General features: G+C 38.4%; 1 protein-coding gene across 1 annotated transcript; it reads right to left on the minus strand.

Annotated features, from left to right (window-relative positions):
* Nucleotides 1-1,679: 1,679 nt before the first annotated feature.
* Nucleotides 1,680-12,508, minus strand: FAM241A (family with sequence similarity 241 member A). Its single transcript, XM_070948688.1, has 2 exons — nt 12,300-12,508; nt 1,680-2,353 (listed from the first exon to the last, which is right to left on the minus strand). Exons 1-2 carry the CDS (start codon nt 12,492-12,494, stop codon nt 2,108-2,110), a joined length of 441 nt encoding a protein of 146 aa, XP_070804789.1. The 5' UTR covers nt 12,495-12,508; the 3' UTR covers nt 1,680-2,107.
* Between the last annotated feature and the right edge of the window lie 1,245 nt (nt 12,509-13,753).

Here is a 13,753-nt window from a genome sequence, read left to right on the forward strand (position 1 = left end):
AGAGAAGTTGGTTTTTCTGTATATATTCTGACATTTCATTGAAACACATAAGCTTGCTTCCTCTTACAAAATGGATGAGAACCTTCATTAGAGAGCTGTAACAGCCACCCAAGATACAAAACAAATCATTGTTTTTTATTACAGAATCAATAATGTTGATTTTGTAGATTGTTTAGCTAGAGTCACATTAACAGAACGGTGATATTTTTAAAGCTTACAACAAAATAAATTAGCAAGTTTTAATTTTTTAAAAAATCTTTGCATGAACTAGATGAGTAAAAAATAAAAACTGGTGACTCGAAATAAAAATTAACTATTAAAATGGAGGCTGGAATTTCTCTTAAATTTAAATAACAAAAGCCAATTTCAGCTACAAATATTTTAAAGCATCCTACCTAGAACAGCTAAAGTATAAAGAGAAATTTATATTACCATAAATAACAAATATCAAGAAAGCTAGTTTTTATCCAGTCGCAATCTTCCTTTTGTCTATAAACCATTGATCTAGTGTAGGAGATTGTTATGTCAATATTTTTGTCCATATACCATACTTGGAACAATATAAGAATGACATAATAGTCTTGCATATAAAAAGGAATCTCCAAATTTTACTTCTGCATTGGATTCTTGCTGTGGTAAACATGGCAGAAAGGACTTTTCAATTGTAGATTGAATTTGTTTGGCAAAGCATTTCTATAGTTATGATGGATAAACTTATTATCCCAATTTTCCCCTTCAAAAAATTTTCACTTGGTAAATCAATGTAATCATAACCATCATACTTTCAAGATACACAAAGAGCTTCACAAAAAAAAAATTCAGTGCACAATAGATACTGACTTAACAAAAGTAACAGGAAGCATGGCTCTGAGAAGGAACTGTGAAAGCTGTTTTTATCAACTACGTTCTGCATGGTTCTTAAATAACTTAAACAGTGCAGCGTTTATGGTCTAATAAGTTCTCTGCAGTAAATTCACTGCTCAAAAAAATAAAGGGAACACAAGCAGAAGACATCCGAGATCTGAATGAATGAAATAGCCTTATTAAATACTTTGTTTGTTACATACAGTAGTTTTGTGTTCCCTTTAGTTGTTTGAGCAGTGTATAAACTACTGTGTGTAAAGAACAAAGTATTTAATAAGGCTATTTCATTCATTCAGATCTCGGATGTCTTCTGCTTGTGTTCTTTATTTTTTTGAGCAGTATATTTACATTGTAATTGTAAATATTACATTGTAAATTGTAAACTTAATGTTAGTAATATTTTGGCTCATTACATATCAGTCCTTGATTATATAACTAGTAAATGTATTTATTTCTTCTCCCCAAAATACTCATTTAAAAGGGAAAAACATGGACAATTTCAGCAAAAATACTTTATGTAGCTTGCTCTGTCTGCTGAGACTGCAATAAAATAATTAAACTGATATAAATTAGGAGAAGTCCATTAAAAAGAAAGGAAGAATCCTAATATATTTCCAGAGAAAGTTTTTTTATATGTACACACATAATGAAAAAAATGAAATTAAAAAAATCACCAGTTTTACTGTCTTATTTAAGAATTTTTAGACTGACATTTTTCTAATACATTTACAAAACATTAACGGCAATAGTTATACAAAAACAATTTGCTTAAGATGAGTTCCTATGCATACACATCAGTAATGAAATTTGCAGGGAGATTTACACGGTGATAAAAAATCATGTAACACCAGAGCTCATAAAATTGGCTTTTTAACATTTAGTTTTAATATAAAAGGTATTTTTTGAAAACAGTTGTTACATGAATATAAAAGCACCATCCATACAATGAAAAGTGTGTTTGTACCTCCAAACCACTTAAAACTTGAATTCTTCCACTAAGTAAATAGGATTTACTAAATGAAGGATTTGACTACACTGCCTCATACTGAGAATCTTTTACTCACCTATTCATGACAGATAAGAATGCTTTTTCTTGTTAAATTACAAAGATTGGAAGAAAAAAAAACCCATGCAAACATTTAATGGCTACATAATATTCAGCACAATGGTTTGTAGTAATACCACTCTTGTTCAGCTTAATATGTAAATCCATCAAGATATGAAATAATCTATCCAGTGTATTTTATTGCTGAACATATATAATAACAAGGCACAGGACAGCCACCAATCCAAGAGCTTGTAGTCCAAGAAACCAGAGCATAACCCAGAAGAACAGGATTATTACAGGTTCTACAATCCTTTCTCCAAAATACATCCTTGTGAATCCTATTCTTATGAGGCTTTTGTTGAGTTCACCAAAGAGAGTCCCCATCTTTTTATAGTCATCCGTAATTGATTCAATATTATTTTCCCTTTCTTCTTGTAGGACCTAGAATAAAAAGAGAATAAAGATTACTAATCTATATCAACAAAACCATTCCTGCTTTTTAAAATGCAACCTTGTATGTAAAAATAGTTTAATTTTTTTTTACAAAGGGTAATAATCTGAAATATTTTTGTCATAATTAACTAGCTCTGTTTTATATTATTAAACAATTATCTTTCTTTCAATAGTATTATGTTTTGTCATATAACCAAGTAATTTATTAATGTGCTACAACATGGCTCAGCAATTAAAGATGTTGAACTTGTCAGTGGAACTGAGAGCCCAGGTTCAAGACCTGGCACCAAGCAATCGGGTGAGCTCCTGTTTCTTGCCCCAGCTCCTGCCCACGCAAACTCCCAAAATGCAATGCATGCACAGCCCCCCACATGTGCCCCTTGCATGTGTCCCACCCCCGCATGCATGCATGGCCCCCCGCATGCGCCCTGCCCTCCGCGCATGTGTGGCAGAGACCCAAAGACCATCTGGCTGGTGGTAGGCATGCACATAAGTGCAGCGGAGCTGAGCTGGGCCGATGGCTCACGTGCCCACAGAGAGGGTGCTGCGTGCCACTTCTGGCATACGTGCCATAGGTTCGCCATCACGGAAATAGACTATAATGATTAAATGAATAAATGTATCACTGAAACAATACATTTTAGATTGACTTGATTTAGTGTTGCATCACATAAACTACAATACACCCTGAAATGTAATTTAATTTGCTTCCTCCCCTTTGTTTCCAACAGATCCTGAAAAAGAATTTAAATAATCAAAAACCATTTACTTCTGCTCCTGTTTCTGCATAAGATTTTTTTTTTGTTTCACAAAACTCAGTAACTTGTTTTTATGGGGTCCACTATTTCTTGTTAATTAAATGTTGCAAGAATAAGTACCTTCATAAAATGTGTGTGCAAAGCAAACCTTTTTATCTGGATTTAGTCTTTATTTTGTTTCATTTTACAGCATAATTTGAATGATTTCAATGATTCCATATTAATTCTGTGTTCTTTATTTGTATCCTGCGTTTATTATTTGTATCCTGCTTTTATTATTATTTACAAATAACTCAAGATGGCAAATATATCCAACCTATTTTCCTTCTCCTATTTTCCTCACAACAGCAACCAGGTGAGGTGAGCCGGGGAGAGAATGACTGGGTGGCCCAAGATCTTCATGGCTAAGGTGCGACTAAAACTCAGTTTATGCTTTCTAACTTGGTGCCTTAATCACTACACCAGCAGCCCCCAATCTTTTGGGCACCAGTGACTAGTTCCATGGAGGGAGATTTTTCTGTGGACCAGAGGGGATGTGGTTTCATGTGCTGCCTGCATCTTGCGGATGGGGCTTCACTTGTTTGCATGGTCCTGTTTCTGGCACTGGTCCACGGACCTCTGCACTAGACCAAACTGGCTTAGTAAGCAGAATAGAATTTACTAAAAATTACTAAAATTCTATTCTACACTAAAATCAGTTTAATAGATAATGTAGAGTCCAAACCTTCACATGGATTTCATGAAAATTGTTCCCTCATAATGTTCTAATTTGCTTACCAATTTCATATTCCAATAAAAAAGCAATAGAATTATACCCATTTGTTTTTTCCATATGAAGCAATGAGACAAGAAAGTCCTGTTCTAAAACTGCGTTGTATTGTTTGTGATATTAAAGATTTTTAATTCATACTTTCTCTTGTGCTTGATTTTGAAGGCAGTTGTAAGTATATCTTTACTTATTTAGCACTTATAAAAGCTTGCAAGCATTTGTGTAAAACTGCAATTGCCCTGTTTCTTGTTTTAGAAAATACATGTTTCAATTAAGACAGGAAAACAGGACAAAAGAAATGTATTAACTGTGAATTACTGGATTCTGAGCAGTAGAAACACAAATGTTGTATTTCATAGACAAGGCCTTTACTATCAGTGTTATGAACTTAAACAATAATTATTTAAAACCTTTTTTTGGATATTTAAGTGCAAATTAAAAAAGGCAAGTAGAAACATTCACATTTTCATCCAACAATGTTAGTGTCATGCCCCTGTCGGAGTCTGACTCTGAGATGGAAGTGGAACAGCTGACAGAGAGCGAGAGAATGGCTCCGTTGGCTGTGGAGGAAACTGGAGAAGGGCAAAGTCAGGCTGGGCAGAGCAGGGGAGAGTTAGAACAAGGCAGAGGGCGTTCTGATGAAGACCAAAGCCCACTCCCTCCTCATCCTAGGGCACGCAGGGAAGAACGGAGAAGAGAGCAAAGTGGATTGCATGGCTTACGAGGGAGGAAAGGGCCCCGACCACCTTCACAAGATACACCTGGAACTGGAGTTTAAAAGGAGAGGCAAATGGGAGGGGTGGTTGTTGGGAACAAACGCTGAGTTCATCTTGTGTATATCTGAGTTCCTGGCATCCTCCCAACAGGTCTGATTTACTGCTGTGCTACTTCACTTCTGGAATTCCTTGCTGCCCTGCTGGCTTAATTACCTTATCTTGCCCTGTTGGATTTATGGTTGGGAGTTTTGTCTGCTTACAAGTTTGTGGAAGAGTTTTTCTCCAGACTAGAGAGTAAAGAGAAAGTTTGGAGCTAATAAAGGGACTTGTACTTATTTTCTGTTGCCATTGTGCCATGCCCCGGGTCATCAGTTACACTTATACAGCATATACAGTGTTCTTTTTCTTTCAAATACACATAAAACCAATTGTGACTAGATGTCCTGACGAGCAATCTCTTGACTTTTTCATTTTTATGACAAGATATGTATTCCACATTGGTTAATCTACTTACAATGGAGAAAAATGTCCAATCTTTACATACAAGCACTAGTCTCTTATAAGGCAAGAGCTATTTACTGAAAACAACACTAAATCTGAGACACTCACTTTCTTCCAAACAAGACTGTTCATGAAATTACATTCATGAAAACACTTTGTATCAATAGAGACAATCATACTTCTTGATATGGAGTCTAGATTTTCATCAAGCTATACTAAATCATAATTGTGACAACGAAAAAGATTTGTGACTGAGACCTATTTTTTATGTTATAAATGAAACAAATAGAATGTCAAGAAACTTTGAACTGTATGCCTTCCATCTCAGGAAGTGCCCTTTTAATTAGTCCACATAGTTCTGTTAAACTGAGCAAGAGCCTTAACAAATCTTAATGCTGTAAATTGTGTAGTACTACAGATAGTCCTGCACTTATGACCATTTGTTTAATGACGGTTCATAAGTTACAAATAGTAACTTATGACCAGTCATGTGCTTATAATTTGGGCACAGGGTACCTGGCATATATTTATGATGGATGCAGTGTCATGAGGTCACATTATTGCCATCTGTGCCCTTCCCAGGAGGCTTCTAACAACTAAAGTTAGTGGGGGATTGACTTAACGATGGTGTGATTTGCTTAGCAACTGTGGTGACTTGTTTAACAGTGTCCAAAAAGGATGTAAAATCGGGCACAAGTCACCTAATGACCATATAAATTAGTGATGGAAGTTCCAATATTAATTGTGGTCATAAGTCAAAGACTATCTGTATTGATTCCGAGTCTGACAAAGACTCTACAATTCTTTAATTTGTAGAACTTCAAAACTTTGATTTTTAATGTTCTTCTATGTACATTTATTTGGAGGAAGCCATTCAAAAAAACAGATCCCTTTATCAATATGCACAAGTATCAAACTGAAAATATTTAAATGTTATATTGGAATGCTGAATGTGAATAATTGAAATGAGTTTCAAAGCCTCTAAATAAAAGCTGAATATAGGGAACAAACTAAATAAGAGAACATAAATCTGTATTAAGCACCAATGTATGTACTCTTTATCCTACTATAAATATAGATCGTCTTCAATTAACCAGTCATCCAGTGACCATTCAAATTTGCAACAGCACTTAATGAGTGGTACTTATGACTGCACCTCAAGGTTCTGGTTATTACAGCACCCTCATAGCACATGATCATGATCTGGATGCTTGGCAACTGGCTCACATTAATCATGGTTATAGTGTCCTGTAGTCATGGAATTACCATTTGCAACCTTCCCTGTCAACTTCCCACAAGTAAAGTCAACGGAGAAGCTGGCAGAAAAAGTCACAAGTCACTCCTGCTTTTTCCCCAAAGAATCGGGCTATGAAGTACAAGATCCCAGAGATATTGTACTCTGTAGCACATGCACCCACCCCAGTACACCCCAGTATCCACCCCTGCCTTTGATAGTACATGCCTACCTCTTCTTGGCTCATCAGCACTCTCCACTGCCTGTCCTTATATGGTGCCACAGCTCCTATCTGCCCACCTCCATAGCACTTTCCCACCTACAGCCTGCTTACAAGCCTCCAAGGATTTGTGACTTCCTGCCAACTTTTCCATTGATTTTGCTTGCTGGAAGCTGGTAGGAAGTTGCAAATTGTAGGCATGTGAGGTATTCACTTCATCACAGCAATGGGGATTGCTGGGATTGCTGTTGCTAAGCGATGCAGTAGTTATGTGACATCACACTTTATGACCACACCGCTCAGTGATAGGAATTCTGGTTCTAAACATAACCTGAGAACTACCTGTAGATATTCTTTGCCATTTTGAAGTAAAGTTTCTTCCTTAATGGTAGATAAACAATAAAACATGCAGATACTATCAAATCAGTACAGTTTTAGACCAACAAGAAAAACACAGAGGCAGAGACACACTGGTACCTTTCCCTTTCTCTCCTTTGTACAGGACTTGTAATTTGATCTGGCTCAAATAGTTGGGCAATTTTTTTAGTGCCTTTGAGTCAGAATTGACTCCTGATAATTGCCTGGACTAGTCTTTGAAATTGGCTTGCCTTTGCCTGTTTCCTAGGACTCAGAAAATGACTGGGCCAAAGTCGCCCAGCAGCCTAATGCCTTAATCACTGCACCAGATTGGTTCTCAGTTGGTTAATAGCACTGGGCAAATAAAGCACCTGTTTTAAGCTACAGCTGGCTATCTCTGCATTACATGCTTATATGGCTATTTCACTTAGTGGCTATCATGTACATGCATGTGGCTATCATGTACATGCATGCAGAGATTGTTGGGGAGTGTCTTTTGAAGCACAAATAAAGCTTGTAAAAAACAAGATTGTTTTAAGAATTTGAAGAGGCACTTTGTACATGCTCCCATGTATCGCAAATGTATTACTTCTTAAGGCTGTATAGTAAGGCTGTGTATTTAATGCTTTGTATTCAGTTTAAAAAAGATGTTTTAGGGCATGTGGGGCCACAAAAAGAGTTTACTGGAATCCAGAAAAGCAATTTCCTATATGTTCGAAGCATTTTTTTCAAACTATTTCAAAAGAGCCCTAATTTGAGTATCCGAATTGAGTAATTTAAATCTATCTGCAATTATCTGGGAAGTACTCAGAGAAAAGAAGCTTTCATACATCTAGGACACATTTAAAAGACCTTTTAGAGGGCAGAGCAAAGGCAGGAAATATGTAACTTAAGAAAAAAGACCTGGAATTAACAGTACCAATTTAACATAAATTACAAACCCATAGCTCCAACTGATTTCAATCAAATTTTGACCAGGAATGTTAAGAAATAAGTTTTGCTTTTTATAGCTGGATATGTGGAATATATTACATGATAATTCTAAATTCTAACAATGCAAACAACGTGCATTAATTGTTAATTGTTACAACTTAAGTCTTAATGTAAAAAATTGAATAGAACACACGTTTTCTTTCTATATTAAAATGTATTCTAACCACAAGTCTAGCCATTTTAGAACTATCTTAAGGATTCTTTATTTTAATATTGTGTAATATTTCTGCTTTTGACACAAATCATGCACTACAACAACCACCAAATTTATGGTCAAGTACATAGAAACTGTAATTGTTAGGTACAAAGAACCTAACCCTCACGTGTAGATTTCAAACATTAATTGATTTTGAAGCTTTATAAAAGATAGATACTATACATGTTTTTAATGTTAATTTTATTAAAACTGTATTATTTTCTTACATTATTTCAGAGGCTGAGAAACTCAAAAGCTAAAAAGATATAATATAAAATGAACTAATTTGAATCTTGTAAACAACCCAATTGAAACCAGCAGTTAGTCATAAAGATAATTGGTCTTGTTACAGAATTAGGCTGAGAATAAATATAGGTCAAGGAATATTGACTTTGGAGTACATTGCTATATAACTGAAATATTCTTGTACAGATTTGCTCAAACATGTTAGGATTTCATATCCTTCATTCCAGGAAGGTTACTTTTAATTAGCCTGCTAAAAAGAAAAAAGAGAATAGGCTCTATAATAACTTCGTTTTATTTATTTATTTATTTATTTATTTATTTATTTATTTATTTATTTATTTATTTATTAGATTTTTATACCGCCCCCTCTCCCGAAGGACTCGGGGCGGTGAACAGCCAAAATTAAAAACACACAATATAAACAATTAAAATACGTTTAAAACAGAATTAAATCTAAAATGGCTCCCCAATTTAAAACGCCTTACCCATACCCCTATAAATAAGACGAATTTAAAATTTAAAAATTTAAAATTTCCACATTTAAAAAGGGGGAAGATTTAGGCCAGGCCAGCTTGATAAAATAGAAAAGTCTTAAGCGCGTGGCGGAAGGTGCGCAGATCCGGGATCCTACGTATCTCCGGGGGGAGCTCGTTCCAAATCGTAGGTGCCCCCACAGAGAAGGCTCTCCCCCTAGGGGCCGACAGCCGACATTGTTTGGCCGACGGCACCCGGAGGAGCCCCTCTCTATGGGAGCGTACTGGCCGGTGGGAGGCTATTGGTGGTAGCAGGCGGTCCCGTAAATAACCAGGTCCTAAGCCATGGAGCGCTTTAAAGGTGATAACCAGAACCTTGAAGCGCACTCGGAAGACCACCGGGAGCCAGTGCAGCTCGCGCAGGAGAGGTGTCACATGGGAACTCCATGTCGCTCCCATCACCACCCGTGCGGCCGCACTCTGCGCCAGTTGGAGCCTCCGAGTGCACTTCAAGGGGAGCCCCATGTAGAGAGCGTTGCAGTAGTCCAGACGAGAAGTAACGAGGGCATGAGTGACTGTGTGTAGGGAGTCCCGATCTAGATAGGGACGCAACTGGCGGATCAGGCGAACCTGATAAAAAATCCTCCAAGGATACCTTCAAGGATGCTTTTTGTTTCAGTTTTACTTTATAAAGCTTCAGTGATTAAGGGTATATAACAAAGGTGCAGTTTTCTTCATAGTAAATAGAAATATTATACACATTTATGTAGCACCTTGAGATCTAAAGGGCAAAAAGGAATACAAAGTACCCTTAACTGTAGTAAACATGTATTTCTATAGGAAGTGTGAAATGAAGAAATACTTGGGAAATAATTTCACTTCCATATTTATATTGATTTTATTTAATACAAACATATTTACACTAATTTGTAGCACTTCTAAAAATAATTTCAAATTTAGTATAATTTCAAAACTAAAGATGCTGGTGTTTAGTATATTCTCTTATTCTCTTTAATTAGTGCATTCTGAAAATTATAGCTTCAAAGAAAATAAAATCTGCTAGAATATTAAATAATTAGAATAGAAAAGTCTAGTTGGAGCAAGTATTAACCTAGAAATTAAATATCTTTTAATTTGGTGATACTGTGTTTATTTGCAAAATTTCATGTTTTCTTCAGTTTGGTAAATGACTGTCTTCCTATCACTTTGAATAAAATGTCATCATGCACTTTCATGTCAGCTCTTGAGTCACTTGCTCTTGAGATACAAACTGAGGATTATCATATGTGGATGAAGATCATTGCTGCGGAGAAGTTCTATTTCACATAGTCTAATTTTTTACTTTGCACATTGTGCTAATAACAATCTGCTAATAACAGAGAAATGTAACAAAAATAATATATTTAAGAGTTATTGAGTTTTCTCTGAAATATTCTGTTTTCTAATGTTTAGGATCAAATAAAAATACAGAATGAATTTACCACTGCTTTTGCTTAACTGTAATAACAATCTCAATCAAACTGTGGTGACTGTCACTCATGCACTTTATTGCTCCATTATTGGCTTACTGCAGTGCACTGTATGAGTCTGCCCTTGAAAACCATCTGGATGTAACAGTTGATGCAAAATATGGCAGTCTAGAAGCTAGTGTGTGAGAGTTGCTTCAGTGGTATTACACCTCTCAGGGATCAACTGTTGGGTCCTTGATGCTTTTTGAGCTTAGCTGCTTTCTTGCAGACATTTCATTTCCATGCTAACAGTGCAAACAGGAGCGGGGGTTTGGTGGCTGTTTATACATTGGAGCTTGCCCTACCAAGATTTCTTAATGGTTTCCCATTCAGATATTAATCAGGCTAAAATACATTTAGAGATTTTGTAGATTAGCCAAGGTCAGTGGGATGCTGCCACCTTAGTGTGAGAACAATCAGAACTTTTATAGTTATCTCTATTTTTTCAAGTCATACTTGTGAGACGTAAATCTAATTATTATTCAAATATTCATACTGTTCTTAGCAAAATGTTCCAAGCACCCCTCAAGATGTTTTTTTTTTTAAATTGATTCAGTATCAAATTATAAGCACAGATACCTAAATGAATGTGGCATGTCAGCTTAGGCTGATTAAGTATTATGCTAAGCATTTCTTCTCTGTGTGAGTGTGGGTGTGTTTTATTATTCTCTTTAAATTTTATGGACATGAAAACTCCCTGCTTTTAAAAATGTCAACATTTCAATGAAATTATCTTTGGCAAGTGTGGAATTCTTACACTTTAGTTGTGATATGACTATTTATTATTTCTTCTTTGTGATATGACTATACAGCCTACTGAACTTCGTACATGTCTGTCTCAACATCACAGGCCTCCAGATTGGGTAGGATAGGCTGCAAAGGATACTGAGGAATGATACAGTGATGGATTATAGCCAAAAACAGAAGAGTAAAATATTCTCAACTATACAAAATCTATAGACCCCTAAACATGAGACCAAGAAGTAAAAAAAGTAGTTAAATGTCAATGCAGAATTGTTTTATAATGTGATGTTGCAGATCTTCCTGATTTTTTTTTTTTTAAAAAAGTACAGTCTGGGAAACAGCTCACATACAGGAAATAATTCTACTCCTACACAATAAGAGTTTATCTAATGGTGTCAAAATGGTTCTTTTGTGCATGTTTTTCTTCACCCCCAAACTTGGCAAGAGGACACTTGCACTGTCCTTTAGAGCAGTGTTTCTCAACCTTGGAAGCTTGAAGATGGGTGGACTTCAACTCCCAGAATCCCCCAGCCAGCAGCGCTGGCTGGGGGATTCTGGGAGTTGAAGTCCACCCATCTTCAAGCTACCAAGGTTGAGAAACACTGCTTTAGAGGAAGTGCAAGATTTTCATGTTCTCCAGGTGGAAGCCTCTTTGCAACTTAACCAGCCAAAGCGCAACCTCAGGTGCAACAATGCCTTATGGTGGGAGAATTTTTTTTTTTTTACACTAAATGTCTTTTCTTCCAGAATGGCAGGAAAAAAACACAAAAACCCACCTCATCACCTGCAGCTCCAACACTGCAGCTCTGACAGAAAGGTAAGTAGGTAGGTAGGTATGTAGGTATGTAGGTAGGTAGGTGGGGTGGGTGGGGGACTCCTGCCTGCCGGCGGGGATTACTGGGCCTTGACTGCCTCGTGCAAGAGTCCCTAGGGAGTTGGGCGGCATAGAAATGCGACTAATAAATAAAAATAAATAAATAAGTAGGTGTGTCGTTCCTCACACACACACACACAAACCCCATTTCCCTCATGTCTGCCAGTGACAGCAGGGAAAGAGTATACCACGGCGGAACAAAGGCCTCTCGATCCGGATTCCCCAAACCGAATCTCCCCACCCTCCTTGCCCAGGAAACCAGGGCTCGGTGACACACCACCCGCCGATACTTGACACGCGTCCCCGGCAAGTGGCCGCTTCTCACGAGAGCTCCCCGGCGCTCACCTGCTGCTGCGGCGGCTTGTCTTCGTCCCTCGCCAGAGGCAGCGAAGACTGGGGTTGCTGCCGCCGCCGCTTGTGCCGGGATGCGGCCCCTCTGCCCCTTAAGGGCGGCGGCAACGGCGGCGCCGATTCCCGTCCCCACTCGCTTTCCAAGAGGTACTCGGGCGGCGGCAGCAGGAGTTCCTCGGTCGAGGCCATGGTTCGTCACCGACGCCCGTCCTCGTCCCGGCGCCTCCGAAAGCGGAGGGCCGCAGTACGGGCACACACCCCCTTCCCCGCGCGGTCGCGGGTCGTCCCGTTGGCTGGCGGAGGCAACGCGCGGCCGCCCCTCAGCCTGCCCGCAAACGGCAGCTCCGGCCTGGCAGGGCGTGCCGCAAAGGCTGTCACGGGTTTGACGGGAGGAGGAGGAAGGAAGAAAGAAAGAAAGAAAAAAAGAAGGGGGGAGCGGGTAACGGATATGTATGTGTGTGTGTGAGGGAAAAAGCGGCGTGGGGACTGCGGCGTAGCAGAGGGCGCTTTGTGGTGGGGGAAAGGTGGGAAGGATACAGGGCTCGTTTGAACCGTCGTTTCTCGTTGCACCTTTAAAAACGGCCTTTATAAAACCCCCGCCCTGGGGTGGGCGGGGCCCTCTTTGGAAAGGTGGGCGGGGCTTTCCTCCTCTTGGCAATGTCGGCCCTCCCGCTCTTTTCCTTTGTGAGGGGAAAAGCAGGTGAGAATGTTGTTTGTGTGAATTGCCAAGCTGAGCCCTTCGGCCTAGTAGCCCTACCTAGACTTTCATCTTTCGCTCTAATAGCTCCGTTTCTACAGGCTAAACCTGCAATCCAGGACCGAGTTAAGTGGAGAGAGTCCTCGATGCTAGAAAACCGGAATCCAGATGCTGATCCTCTGGAATAACTGGAATCCAAACGATCATCAACGTTTATTAGCTTGCCCCAGTTAGTCCCAGGTAGGGAGTAGCTCCTAGGCAGCTTTGGCTGATCTCTCGAAGCAACGCTGGCTTGAATCCAGATATCGCAGGACTCGGAAGTTAAAAAGAAAATGCCTAGAAGAAAGTAATATCAAATCATTTCCATATCGTTGTCGGTACAATCGACTCGAAAGGTTTTTGTTTAACCAAATACTACAGGAGGTTTCAGATTCTTCAGGACCAGAACCATCCAGAGCGGCAGAAATAAAACAGCAGAAAATATCTCTGAACGCATGATCAACTGATAAATATTTTACTAGAACTTGGACTGGCGTACAAATAGCTTTTCTCCTTTTTGCTGATCTACCAATAAATTATGGGAACGTCTGCTCTTGGTTTTAGAACAGGAATTTGAAACACTGATGGATTAGATTTATTTTGTTTGTGTTTTTTTTTTTAAATTTTATTGAAACCATTATATCTTGGAGCCAAAAAACATATAGCCAGAAATAAAAAGTTTGATGTACCCAGATGTCATTTCTTCTTGTGA

This window comes from Pituophis catenifer, unplaced genomic scaffold (genome assembly GCF_029215685.1).
Source record: "Pituophis catenifer annectens isolate HBS135680 unplaced genomic scaffold, rPitCat1.0.hap2 SCAF_8, whole genome shotgun sequence".
Classification (NCBI taxonomy): Eukaryota; Metazoa; Chordata; class Lepidosauria; order Squamata; family Colubridae; genus Pituophis; species Pituophis catenifer.